The sequence below is a fragment of the Lissotriton vulgaris genome, chromosome 4_1 (assembly GCF_964263255.1).
Source record: "Lissotriton vulgaris chromosome 4_1, aLisVul1.2, whole genome shotgun sequence".
In the NCBI taxonomy this organism is placed as follows: Eukaryota; Metazoa; Chordata; class Amphibia; order Caudata; family Salamandridae; genus Lissotriton; species Lissotriton vulgaris.
The window spans coordinates 672,085,390-672,099,659 of NC_141691.1; the positions used below are offsets into that span (position 1 = coordinate 672,085,390).

The window sequence follows — 14,270 nt, forward strand, 5'->3', positions numbered from 1 at the left end:
GTTTCTTGCAGTTGTGTGCGTTGTTGTCCAACCTGTCCTTGAATGCTGTTTTCTTGGCGGCGCGGATCAGCTGGTGGTGCTTCCGGGTGGCAAGCTTGAAGGAGGTCCTGTTGTCCGGTGTAGGATCCCTTCTCCAGACTTTCTCGAGGGCTCGGCAGTTCTTCTTGGAGCTCTTGAGTTCGTCGGTGAACCACGGGGCTTTCTTGCTGCCGGGTCTGCTGGGCGGGGTCCTCAGCGGGGCGAGCTCGTCCGCGCAGATGCTGATCCACTTCGTGAGGTTGTCGGCGGCCTGGCTGGGGTTCGCTGAGCTGGCAGGAGGGTGCTGGCTCAGGGAGGTGGCGAGCTGGTCTGCTGTGATCTTGTTCCAGCTTCTGCGGGCGGCCTGTTGCTGGTGGTGGTGGGTCGTCGTTCTCTTGAAGGTGAAGTGGACGCAGCTGTGGTCCGTCCATTGAAGCTCTGTGGCGTGGCTGAAGTCGATGTCTGTGCTGGAAGAGAAGACTGCGTCGAGTGTGTGTCCGGCGAGGTGGGTGGGGGTGGACACCAGTTGCTTGAGTCCAAGATTGGCGAGGTTGTCGAGCAGGGTGCTGGTGTTTCGGTCCAATATATAATGAAGGTAAGTACTTATGAGTAAGTACAAGTTTTACATTCTTAACACCTCATCCATGTCCCTTGAATATATATATTGTCTAGGTACATATGTGTGGAGTTAAGTTAAATTAAATATAGCAAACCTATTGTTACATATATATATTTTACCTTCGAAGTGCTTCTGTTAAAAATATTTTGGCTACAATATTTTTGTAGGACAATATTTTATCCACGATATTCTGATAGAATGCCAAATTAGCAAAATAGGGTGCCCTTTCTATATACTGACATAGATTAATTGGTAATGCAGTGGTTTGGGTTGCCCTGAGGGCCATGGTGTGGGGCCACATCTTAGAAGGGGACAGACTGAAGAAGGTAGTTCCAGACACTTCAGTTTTAAGCTGAAGAAGGTTGAGCTGCAGCAAATGTACACACAGTCAAAGAATCTGTGGAGGGAAGCATTAGCTTTACCAAGGCAAGTGCGGATAGTGGAGTTAAGGAAAGATTACTGGCTGGATGCATCCTTAGCTCTTGTTGTTATATCAATAATAGATTGGTGCTTGCATATTGTTAGTTTATTGATTGCACTGTCACGTGTTCCTTCACATATTTTGTTTACAAGCTACCCTTGCTTGTATTATGCTGCTGTTGTGGCATTACGTTGTCATTTGAATTTTTATGTTATTTACTGTAGAATTGAGGTACTCTGGCCTTTGTTATTGGAGGGGATATTCCTTGTAATGTTTACAAATTATTATGAGGACTGAGTTTCCTCAGGTTATGTGCTTATTGGATAGGCTCTGTTACCAAATCGTGTCTTTGATGTGGTTTGCAAATCTGGATTATTTTTAACTATATCTGAAAATACTTGTGTTTGTGCACAGCGAGCATGTGTACATGCTTTGTGGAGCACCTGTTCTGTTGGAAACGTTCAACATGTTTCTCTTGTATGATATCTTGGGACGGATTCGCAAAAATTCATAGAGATTTTGGAATGGATATGTGTTACTTACTCTTGTAGTACTCCTGACTTACTAATGCAAAGCAAATACTTTGTGATTGCCCCCTTCAGTTAGGAGTAAACCAGGAGTACTACAAGAATAGGTCAAAGCAAAATCTTTGTAAATTGACACCTTCCGTTTACCTACACATTTGGCAATTTGTCTCCAGTCACCTATTTGTTCAGCAGATCACTATTTTCCAACATTGCCTTCTAGAGGAAGAAATGCTCTTTTTACGTCTGTTGGATTTGTGATTTTTTAAATCCTTTCATATTTGCTCAGTTGAGCACTAGAGTTGTGCCACATAAACATTTAATTTACATTTCTCCAGTTTCCAGGGGTTACGTTTTTGCATGTTTCATGCAGTTCTACTTCATTCTAATTGCGGCTTGGACTCCATCAACTTTGGTAGATGGGCTAAAAATAGATCTTTCTTGCCTGGGTTGCATCAGTGATTTTTGCAAAGGATGTAGATCTCAGGACTGCTGGAAGACCAGGTGCACACGCTGCACCATGTTTTTGATGCTTCTGTGCTCAGAAATATTGTTCTTGGAAGTCTTCACATTTGAACTGTGTGTAATGAAAGGATGGAAAAGTATCTAGCCACAGCATAAAGGAAGCCTTCCTCGCAAAGATTTTGCTGTGAATTATTATTGGGGTACTACTGACTTACAACAGAATTTCAGGACTATGCCAGGAGTAGGTCAGGGGGGACTTCACGGCTAGGCCAGGAGTACTACAATAATAAGTCACTGCTACTCACAGCAATGTCTTTTTGACTCCAGCCCACAATTATTTACTGTTTTATTGAAAAGCTTTCTCTAGTTCAGTCTCAAGAATAAAGGTTACTTATTCCATGTCATAACTATTTAAACGTTGGGAGTCTCAAGAATTCAATGGCTCGCCTGACCCTCTTGTTAGTCTTTTCCACATCCATTCTGTAAATGTAAGCTTGAAGTAATGCTGGACTCATGCCATGTTTCATGCATGATGCATAACACTAACTTAAATGTGGCTGTTGTAATGATGGGAAGACATTGAACGCTTCTATAAGGTGTCTTAGACAATGGCATGACTTTCAGATGCAAGAATATTTGGAAACAGGCAGTTTGCTTGCATCTTTCAGTCAGTCTCTGGACTCAGACTCTGCACATAGACTGAGTTCATTAAACTAGTGCACAAGTGAGACGCAAGCATCCTGATGTGGGATTTTATTTTCAGTAACAAACGTTTCAGCTTCCTTTTACACCATCATCACATGCAGTGGTTTCTTGTCCGAGATTAAACCCATGACAGGAAGGGCGTGAGCGTTTACAAACTTCTGAGCGGACTAAATTAGCATTCCTTAGCCATGAAAGATCTTTATGAATAGAGAGAGGGATGCGATAGTGCACAATTTGAAAGGGGAGGCCTCTAACGGAAGGGTGTACATAGGTTTATGAACAGCCATTTTAGGAAAAGGGGACTGTACAGTTTCCTCTCCCCAGCGCAGAACAGGTAATAAAGAGGACGAGGTGGCATAAGAATACATGTTTCAAACGGCATTCCAAAAGTATATGGATTGGCAACTATAACACACACATTGTAAAAATATAAGCATCTTGGGCAAATTCGGCCTCTGCAATTGCATACTGAAATTGGATTGTTCCACTCGCATCGTAATTGACATTCCTTATAAAATACTGCAAGATGAAAAGGGGAAAGGTCCCAGGATATTATTTTAGAATTTAAAAATCTGGATTCTTTATTTTTATGTCTGGCATTAGCCCAGGCCTTTCGATTTTACTAAACATATATTCTTAGATAGAAGGGTTTTCAGCTACCATGTTCATCCAATGGTCTGTTATTGTGTTATTTACATTTTCTTTCCACCCACTACAGCATTCAGAATAGGGGAGTGGGTCAGTTCACTTAAGCAGTAGGCTAACTTCTACACACAAAGTAGTTATGTTAAGTGCCAGAAACTACTATGGCACTGCTTGCTATTTGCGATCCAAATGCAAGTTTTGCTTTTAGACGATGTGCTTTTACAAGATTGAGAACCAGACAGTTTTGACAGCAATAAGGTTTTTACAAAAATCATGCAAAGCAAAAAAAGCATAGAAAGAGCCAAAAGGATGGCATCCCACCTCAGAATTATTGGCTTTGCCAATGGTTGTTTAAAATGTAGATAGTATTGCTCATGATAAAATAATTTGGAGATGTGATGTGCTATTTATCAATGTAACGTTCTTTGTGTTTGCTTTCAAAATATGTTTTCAACAAATGATCCCATAGCAATTTATTTTTATTTCTTATATCTTTGATCACAAAGTTTTAACTCGTGCTCTAATGGATTTTGTACTTCAACGTCAGGATCAGAAAAAGAAAACTTTGACAAATATGAATAAAATCTGCTCACTGAATCATTGAGCTAGGTTTGTGAACATGTTTTCTGGCTGCAAACACTGCTATTTGGTAAACCGCAGGGTGTACAAAAAGAAAATGTGTTTTTTAAATGTACTAAACCCATTTAGAAAATGGGTTTAGGGAAAGTTTAGGAATGGGTATTTGAAAAAGGGTGTGTTTAAATCATCCCTTCCAAAAAGTGATTCCTCAAGGTATATATACATTTTTTGTGACCGAATTCCAAACGTAAAACATTTAATTTTACAGACTACTGAAAGGTAGTGGTAACCCATTCACAAACGGAAAGGAGTCCCAAAGCAATCACGAACCTCGTAGTCTGCTGACCCTAGCGGGCCACCATCCCCAGTTCGGGCTGGACTGTTCCCATGAGGCACAGGGTCAAGACTGATTTGCATATGGCCATGTCTAAACTGGGGTGGCTTGGTGAGCAAAATAACGATGGTTTAAACCCAGATCTGTGACTGGGGGTGAATGTTTTGCCATTGTGCAACCTTCCGTCAATCATCTTGTGTGTTTTGCTATTCACCCTATGTGGGAAGGGTATGCCCAGACGTGGGTCCCGTGCTTACTACGCCACTGGAGTCAAGCTATCCTGGCTGATGGCGGCTGATAGCCAGAAACCAGTCCTAGGATGCTTGATTCCGGTCCAGGAAAGACATGACTTGGCAGTTCGGGCTGGACTGTTCCCATGAGGCACAGGGTCAAGACTGATTTCCATATGGCCATGTCTAAACTGGGGTGGCTTGGTGAGCAAAATAACGATGGTTTAAACCCAGATCTGTGACTGGGGGTGAATGTTTTGCCATTGTGCAACCTTCCGTCAATCATCTTGTGTGTTTTGCTATTCACCCTATGTGGGAAGGGTATGCCCAGACGTGGGTCCCGTGCTTACTACGCCACTGGAGTCAAACTATCCTGGCTAAAGGCGGCTGATAGCCAGAAACCGGTCCTAGGATGCTTGATTCCGGTCTGGAAAAACATGACTTGGCAGTTCGGGCTGGACTGTTCCCATGAGGCACAGGGTCAAGACTGATTTGCATATGGCCATGTCTAAACTGGGGTGGCTTGGTGACCAAAAGAACGATGGGTTAAACCCAGATCTGTGACTGGGGGTGAATGTGTTGCCATTGTGCAACATTCCGCCCATCATCTTGTGTGTTTTGCTGTTCACCATCCTTGTGAAGACAGCAAATCATAGTGGGCCACAATGCGTAACCTACCGCTTTAATATTCATGAAGTAGGTTGAATTGCAACCCATTACGGTTCTGTATTTTGTGAACTGACCTATAAATACTAAGGTTGATTTGCAACATACCATAGATTAGCAAAAAGTTGGAGTGCAAATTGTGACCCATTTTTGTGAATCCTTTCTTAGTACATCTTGCCCATTGTTCTTTGTAAGTTGCAAAGAACACACATATATTCATAACAAATATACATGAGTGGCTCTGATACAATAAAAAGTGATATAATCTCAAAAATCTATTACCTCATGTAGAACCTGCACTGAATCCCATTGCCAGAGACAATAAGCACATTATTGTCCTTCACATTACATAAGAGAATTTTACAGGACAGCAAATGAAGGAAGTGCCTCAGCAGAAATTCAGTGGGACATAAACAAGTAATCATTGTGGAACTGAAGGCTATGGAGCATCGGGCCTGTACTGAAGAAGTGCCACAATATGTACTTGTATTTTCCTAAGAAGGCTGTCAAGAAACAGTGCAATAGCAAGGTGCAGTTTAAAGGAACAAACAATAAACTGGGCCAAGAAAACAATCTCTTACCTTGTGTCTGAAAGATCACACTTGTTGCCAGCAATGGCCATGACAATGTTCTCAGGACCATGTTCTTTCAATTCCTTCACCCACTTTTTCAAAGTATGGAAAGAATCCTAGATGAAAGACATGAGTTATTTTTGTGGAAGCATAATATTTGTCCTAAGTTGTAAGTTTATTCAAAAGGCGACTGTTCCTGTTGAAATAACAGATGTGAAATTAGATAAAACAAAATAGTTCAGACTGAAGAAGTGGGTGGTGGACGAGGTGTCTGCAAGGTAAGTATCACATTATTGGATTATTGCATTACAAGACTGTCTCATTCACATTAGATAAGTTAGAATACAAGAATTTACATATCACATTTTAACATTAGTACTGCATTGTTTAGTGACTAAATTAGTTATGGTGTGTGTTAGGTAAAGTGAAAGTACAATCAGTTTGATCTTATCAGCATGGCAAGTGTATGGCTGGGTGTGCCAAAGGTCTGCTGTATTTCATTGAGTCAGGTGGTGGGCTATTCATAGTCTATAGTCTATCTATTCAGATTGTTTCATATATAGCATTATAAGCTAGGTAACATGTTTGCTGGTGTATTATATTAAATGTATCTAAATGGTTCTAAGAAATGTGCCAGTGTGGTGTTTACCTCCTAGTAAAGTTCGAATGCATATTTCACCCACCCTTTACTTGTTCAGCTATCAGGAATTATTATCATGTGTGGCTTCTCAGGTACGTCAGTTGGGTTAACCATTACCTCGTACCACACTGTGGATTCAAATGCAAACATCTTAGCGGTTTGTACCCCACCTAGCTCCTCATCCACGTTGTTACGGTCAACTTTGTGTAAGGTGAAGCGTTTTAGCTAGGGTTTTTCTCAATTTGGTTGCTATTTGAATAACCTGAAAGCAAATATATATATATATATATATATATATATATATATATATATATATATATATATATATATATATATATTATATATATATATATATATATATATATACACTGAAAGAACCATAGGTTTCAGGCCTGATATATCAGTGATGTCATTTGAGATGTCATCAGTGATGTCACTGACCATGTCATGAATGATGTAATATGTGACATCATCAGCAGTGGATTGCGGGCGCGCGAGATATAGTTAGTACAACTAACTATATCGTAGGAATTTCAATGGTTTTGTACGAGTGAAACTTCCAGCTAACTATAACACCCCTAAAACCTAGGGGTCCGTTACGATGTCGGGCGGTTTGCCTCCGCCAGGCTGGCGGTGGCCACCGCCGGCCTGGCGGAGGCAAACCGCCCGATATTGCAAGCCCAAATCCCCCGCCATATTAAGATGACGGAGGGGATGGTGGTGGTGCAAAATACCGCCCGCCTGTTTTCTGCCCCGGTCGCCTAGCGGCCGGGGCGGAAAACGAGTAACATGGAGGCGGTGTCTGTTAGACACCGCCCGCAATATTACCATGGGCATTGTTAGATGCCTTTCCGCGGCGGCGCTGCCGCCACGGAAAGGCATGCGGTCTTCACTCTGGGGGCCCCCTGCGGGCCCCCAGAGTGAAGTACAGGTGGGGGGTGCAGATGGGGGGTACCTGTGGTACCCCCCTTCATTTTCATTTGCAATTGGCAGGCACGGCGCGGTGCCTGCCGCTTTGCAAATGAAAATGTGAAAGTGCATTTTCAGCATTGTGACAGGCGGTGCAGAGAGCACCGCCCCCCACAATGCTGAAAATACAGGATGTGCCCGCCACTGTGGCGGGCACATCCTAATGGCACCCCCGGGACCCCCGCCCTTATGGCGGGCGGTCCCGATTTACGATAGGATGACGGGCGGGCAAAGTCCGCCCGCCATCCTAATGGACCCCCTACTGTTTTTTAAGTGAATTTCTAAGGTTTTTTTAAATGCTAATTCCTAACTATATCAGGCCTGAAACCTATGGTTTTTTTCAGTGAATTTCAAAGGTTTTTTAAATGCTAATTCCTAACTATATCAGGCCTGAAACCTATAGTTTTTTCAGTGAATTTCACAGGTTTTTTAAATGCTAATTCCTAACTATATCAGGCCTGAAACCTTTGGTTTTTTCAGTGCATTTCGAAGGTTTTGTAAATGACAATTTTTAAATGTATTAATTGTTATATTTATCTGTTTTGATACTGATTTACTACATTTTTTATATAAATATTTTTATTTATTTTATAAGTTATAATTCATATTCTTAATGTAAAATAATAACAAAACTAAATTCAAAAATAATTTTTTTATTATTAATATATTTTTTTTTAATATGGGCTGAAAGATGCAGCACTGAGGTTTGTCCTGATAACAGGTGAGTACATCGGAATTCGTATTTCGGTTGATTTTTGAGTTCCAAAACTCCACACTTAGAAGAATTTCCAAGTGAAACCAGTCAATGTTAGCCTATGGAAGTTACTGTAAGTATGGTTAGAATTACTTTTCAGGATCAGTAGTGAGTTAAAAGATGCATCACTGACGTTTCTTGTGATAACAGGTGAGTAAATTGGAATTCGTAGTTCGGCTGATTTTACAGGAATATTTTGCTCAACAGTGAAGGAAGAGGGTGGGGCATGAGGTAACATGTGGGCAAACACGCCCTGTGGTGCATTTTAGATTGGGGAATTAATTCCTCTTCAATCCTTACGTCCCCTCTGAGCCAACTAGCCCACCAGGTACCTCCAGTATGCGCCAGGCAGCTGTGTTGCAGAGAGGTGTTCAGAGGGCAAGCCTCCTTTTTACAACACTCTGCAACAAAGCTCCATGGCGCTTACTGGAGATACCTGTTGGACTAGTTGCCCCCAAGGGGACCTCTGCATTGAAGAGGAATTAATTCCCCAACTTAAAACGTGCCACAGGGCGTGTTTGCACTGACATCACCTCAAGCTCCGCCCCTACCTTCACCACTGTACAAACGCGCCCTGTAGCGTGTTATAAGTTGGGGGATTAAGTCCCCTTGCATACTGGGGGTCCCTGGGGGATAACTAGCCCACCAGGAACCTCTAGTATGCGCCAGGGGGCTGCGTTGCAGAGAGGTGTAAAAAGGGGCATGGCCTCATTACACCTCTCTGCAACGCAGCCCCCTGGCGCGTTTGCAGAGGAGGAACTAATTCCCCTTGCATACTGGAGGCCCTTGGGGGCCAACCACCCCGCCAGGAACCTCCAGTATGCGCCAGGGGGCTGCCTTGCAGAGAGGTGTAATGAGGCCACGCCCCTTTTTACACCTCTCTGCAATGCAGCCCCCTGGCATGTTTGCAGAGGGGGAACTAATTCCCCTTGCATACTGGGGGTCCCTGGGGGCAACTAGCCCACCAGGAACCTCCAGTATGCACCAGGGGGCTGCATTGTAGAGAGGTGTAAAGAGGCCACGCCCCTTTTTACACCTCTCTGCAATGCAGCCCCCTGGCGCGTTTGCAGAGGGGGAACTAATTCCCCTTGCATACTGGAGGTCCCTGGGGGGCCAACTAGCCCACCAGGAACCTCCAGTATGCGCTCGGGAAGGTACAGAGTACAGTACAGAGTACGGAACTTCGTACCCCACGATTTAAAAATAAAAAAGAAAATATGTTTTTGGGCCTTGGGGGTCCTGTGGGACCCCCTGAGAAGGTCAAGGGGGTCAAGGGGTTTCTACCCTGCCCCCTTTTCGTGTTTTGCACGTTTGATTCACTGCTTTCTTGTGCCTCGGGGCACAAGATGGCTGCCAACACTTCCTGGTTTGGAGTGTTGACAGACAGTTGACAGCCAATGACCATACAGCTCGTGCTCGGGAAGGTACGGAGTACAGTACAGAGTACGGTACTTTGTCTCTAGATATCACTATGATATTACTTTTGATTTTCTCAGGAACTACTGAACGGATTTACACCATTTAACAAAAAGCACAATCTGCGAGCCGAACTCTACCTTTTTGCCAAATTTGGTGTAATTCCGTTCAGCCGTTCGGGCTGTAGCCCTGGATAAAGGTCCTATGGAAAATTGCATGGGGAAAACAGGTTTTGGGAGCTCCCTTTTTACTCGGCCACCACTTGACGAAGCACCCCCAAACTTTCAGGGAAGGAGCGGAGCGGAGCAGGCCATTTTCTTGGAGAATTTCGCGAAGATTCGTCCAGCAGCGCCACAGTTATTCCAAATAGAATGTTGTGGATGTCCTATGGAAACTAGGTCCTAACTATATCTACCTACTGGCGACCGCCAGTAGGTAATGTGTGTGTGTGTGTGTGTGTATGTGTGTTTGTGTGTGTGTAAGATACAAAAGAAACACATTAATGTATTAGACTTTTTAACCAATCAATTGAAGGGGTCAATTTCACTTTGAAAACAAAATTGAGAAAGGCATCCGGCCATAACATGTTTGCTGAATAAACACAGTATTTCAGATCCCGTTAGGACTCTGTGTTGCTTTTTTGTCTGCATATTCACGTGAGTGCCACCCTCTTAATATGGAGAGCGCGTGCCCGTGAGGTAGGCAAAAGCCTGGTGGAATTTTGGGGAATTTATATATTTATATATACCTTCACAGAAGAAAACAAAGGTTAAAGTCATGTTATAGTTAGGTCGAAATATCAGTTAAAACTCTACATTTTAAACTAAAAAAATGAAATTCATCAGTTACAGTTACCTGAAGAAACTCTAACTCGTGCCCCAGCCATGCACAAAGTTGTCATCAATGATGTAATTTCAGATGTCATCAGTGATGTTATCAATGATGTCATTGAACATTTCATGAATGATGTAATATGTGAAACCATAAGAAATATATGGCAAGGACATGAGTTATAGTTATAGCTTCTGCAACTGGTGAATTGCAGTGTTTTTTTGCTTTAAAATGTTACTCTTTAACTGATATTTTCACCTAAATATATCATCACTTTAACCTTTGATTTTTTCAGTGAATTTTTTTTCTTTTTAATGTAAAGTAAGATATTATTACCATAACTAAATATGGTTTAAATCTTTTATTGATTTTCAGAACAAATATCAGAATAAGGAACAAGACCCCCTGCTCTCAAAGTCATCTTAATACAGACATCAAGTGTTGCGGTAAGCGTTATTACTCTAGTAAATGCATGGAGCGGGTCTGTTAGAGTGGATAATTAACAGCCAGCGCAGAGAGAGAGGCAATACAACAAAAGAAACCCAACAATCCCACCCTCAACCCCCCCGTCCACCAAACAAAATAAAGTACGAAGGGAAAAGGGAATTGTGAGGCACACCGAGGATCATCGTGGTCTATGAGTCTTGCACGAAGAGGTCACCTGTGGAATTTGCGTATCGGCCAGGCGTAATAGTCTAAGGTATAGAGGGCAGGTCAGTTCCCTGAACACCGTTATGAGCAACGTTAGGAAAGGGCGCCATAGCTCAAGGAACTCGGACCCCCTACCCGCTAAAGTGAGAGTCAGTTTCTCCATCCCTAACACTAGCCAGAGTCTCTGAGGCCATCCAGAATGTGGTGGGGATTGGGGAGATCGCCAATATGCAATTATATTGAGAGTAGCCGCCCCAGGGCGATTGCGATCAGTCACCCTCTTTGGGATTTTGCCGGGTACATTAGCGGGTTGGGTAAACCTAAGAGGATGTAGGCTGGGAAGCGTGGAAGTTGCGTGTCAAGGTGAGAATCTATTTCGTCTAGGATTTGGTGGGACCAATACGATTGGATGCGTTTGCAACTCCAGAGGAGATGTTCTGTACCCACCTCCCCGTAGCTCCTCCAGCACAAAGCACTTTGACGGGGGTCAAAGTGATGGAGATGCTCCGGCGTGTAGTACCAGTAGGTTACTACCTTAGTCAGTGTCTCGGTGAGGCCTGTGTGGTACGTTGAATGCCCTATAATAAATACTGTCCCCTTCCTTGTGGGTGAAAATGCGGCCTAAGACCCTCTCCCATTGTGCCTGCCCTGCATTATACGTGTGTATAGTGGTAAGCAATAAGTGCTTGTACAGATCTGGCATTAGTTTTTTGTCAGTGGATCGGGTGACAAGCACTTCTTGTACGTGGTCAACAGTCGCTGGGCACCAGGCCTGACTTGTGGTTGGAGAGCCCAGTGTCTGAGCTGCAAATAGGATAGCCTCTCCATCTCCAGAATACCATAATCTGTCCGGAGTCGTGGAAATGGAATGATTCCTTCTAGATCAAATAGGTGACCCAGAGCTCCGCAAGGAGTGAAGTGCCATGGTGCAAAGGCCTTGGCATCTGTACCCGGGTGGAACTCTGAGTTAGTAAATAGTGGCAAGAGTGGGGGTGGGGAATGTCGTCAGCACGTGAGAAGTGGGAGCACGATCCCAGGCTTCAATCGTAGTGCTCGTAATGTAAGAGGCATAGAGGTTAGGTGGCTTATGTGCTTTATGAAGGAAAGGGATACCCTGCAAGGGTGTACCGGCTACTGCTAGGTCTTGAAACAACCAGTGCTTCTTGGATTCGAAATGGCTCCACTCCACTAAGTAGCAGAGCTGTGAGGCGTAAAAGTAGAGCTGTAGGTCGGGGACCCCCACACCACCTCGCTCTGGTGGCATTATTGCTATGGTATGCTTAAACCTGGGTTTACGGACCTGCCAAATAAAGCGCAACTAAGTCTGATTGGGTTTGCTGGATCCAGCCTGCTGGGGGACGCAGAGGAAGTGTCTGGAAGAGGTATAGAATCTGGAGTAGTATGGTCATCTTGGTGGCCGCTATCCTGCCTAACCAGGAGAGAGTGTGATGTTTCCATTGGTCTAAATCTTTACGGATGTGGGTGCGAAGCCTCTAGTAATTGGCTGTGACAGTGGCGGGGATAGTGGAGCCTAATTGCACTCCCAGGTATGGTATTGTAGAGGTAGCCCACTGTATCGGGTGTTCCGCTTGAATGTGAGCCAGTGTGTGCGGTGTGAGGGAGATATCAAGGGCGGTCGTTTTGTCCATGTTAATCTTGAACCCTGAAGCCCGTGCAAAGCCATGTAGTTCAATGAAAAGAACCCTCAGTGCTTGGATCGGGTTAGAGAGGGAAAGCAGGATGTCATCTGCATATAGGCTGATGGTATGAATATCCCCACCAAATTTAATCCCGGATATGAGGCGGTGCTACCTAATCTGCAGCGGTTCCATGTAAAGCGCGAAGAGGAGGGGAGAAAGAGGACACCCCTGCCTTGTGCCTCTACTTATGGGCAACCGGGAAGATGCCTGGCCAGTTACTCAAACTGTTACATTAGGTGAGCGATAACAGTTCAGTATTTGCATGCGCAATTTGTCCCCAAAACCACATTTCAACAGGACTTGCTCTACATAGGGCCAATGCACCCTATCAAAGGCCTTCTCTGCGTCAATGGCCAGTAGCATATATTACCCTAGAGTGCGAGAGGCTTTTTCAATGAGGTGTAGGACCCTTTTAGTGATATCGCTTGTTTGCCTGTGCGGTATAAACCACGCTTGGTCTGGTTCCACTAGTTGGGGCATGTAGGGCGCTAGACGGGTCGCTAAAATGCTCATGTAGAGCTTTATATCTATATTTAGGAGGGAGATAGGTTTGTATGTGCTGCAGTGTCTTGTCCTTTCCGGGCTTAGGGATGACCACTATGGATACTTCTAACATTTCTCTGGGGATGGCTCCTGTTTGTGCAAAAGTATTAAATATGTCCCGTAGCATGGGGGCAACTTGGCCACAAAAAGTTTTATAAAAGGCTGCTGAGTAGCCATCAGAGATTTACCGAGTCGGAGGCGGGAAATTGCCGCAATAACTTCCTCCGTCCCTATATCCCTGTCGAGGTGGTCTGCCTGTGCCTTAGGGAGCGCAGGTATCCGTGCGGCCTCTAGGTAGTCAAGACTGTGGAGAGCGTCAAGAGAGTCGCTCGAGTGTAAGTCTGTGTAGAAATCTCGGAAAGCTTCCGCTATGGCTGCATCATCTGACGTGAACTCGCCCCCGGGATCCTGTATTGCCTGCACTCCCTGATGCTGCAGCGCTTCTCGCAGATTGTGAGCTAGGAGGCGGCCACATCTGTCGTCCCCGGTATAATAGGAGTGGCGGAGGGCCTTTTCCTGATCTAGCGCTGCAAGCTACTTCCTTTCTACACAGAGTTGGCGCCAGGCCCTGGCCGATCCAGTGCGCTGTTGCATCTGTTCCAGCTCTGCTATCCACTTGGTTACCTCAGCTCGCTTTTGACTACGCTCCACGTTGCTGGCCGCGGATATGCCGATGAATTCCCCCCACAGGACGGCTTTAAGGGCAGCCCATTGCATCGCCAGGGACATATCGGAGTTGGCATTGAGGGCTAGGTAGTTTGCGATGGCCGTTTTGATTTGGGTGACCATGGATGACTGGTGTAGTAGTGTATGGCGTAGGCACCAATATCGTAGTGGTTGCTGAGCGCGTGGGAATTGAAAGGTTGCCAAAAATGAGGCGTGATCGGAGAGGGAGGCAGTAAGGATCTCGGTGTCTGTCGCAAGAGCCTGTAATGGGATGAAGCCAAGGAAGTAGTCTAGTCTGGCATACATTGTATGTGCCCCTGAG

The 14,270-nt window shown here is 44.5% G+C and overlaps 1 protein-coding gene across 1 annotated transcript in view; it reads right to left on the reverse strand.

The window, feature by feature from the left end:
• Window positions 1-14,270, reverse strand: part of RAB31 (RAB31, member RAS oncogene family) — a 321,603-nt gene that overhangs the window by 33,823 nt on the left and 273,510 nt on the right. Inside the window, exon 5 of the mRNA XM_086964939.1 lies at window positions 5,788-5,894. Within this exon, the coding sequence (XP_086821065.1) occupies window positions 5,788-5,894 (107 nt within the window). The remainder of the gene's footprint in view (window positions 1-5,787; window positions 5,895-14,270) is intronic.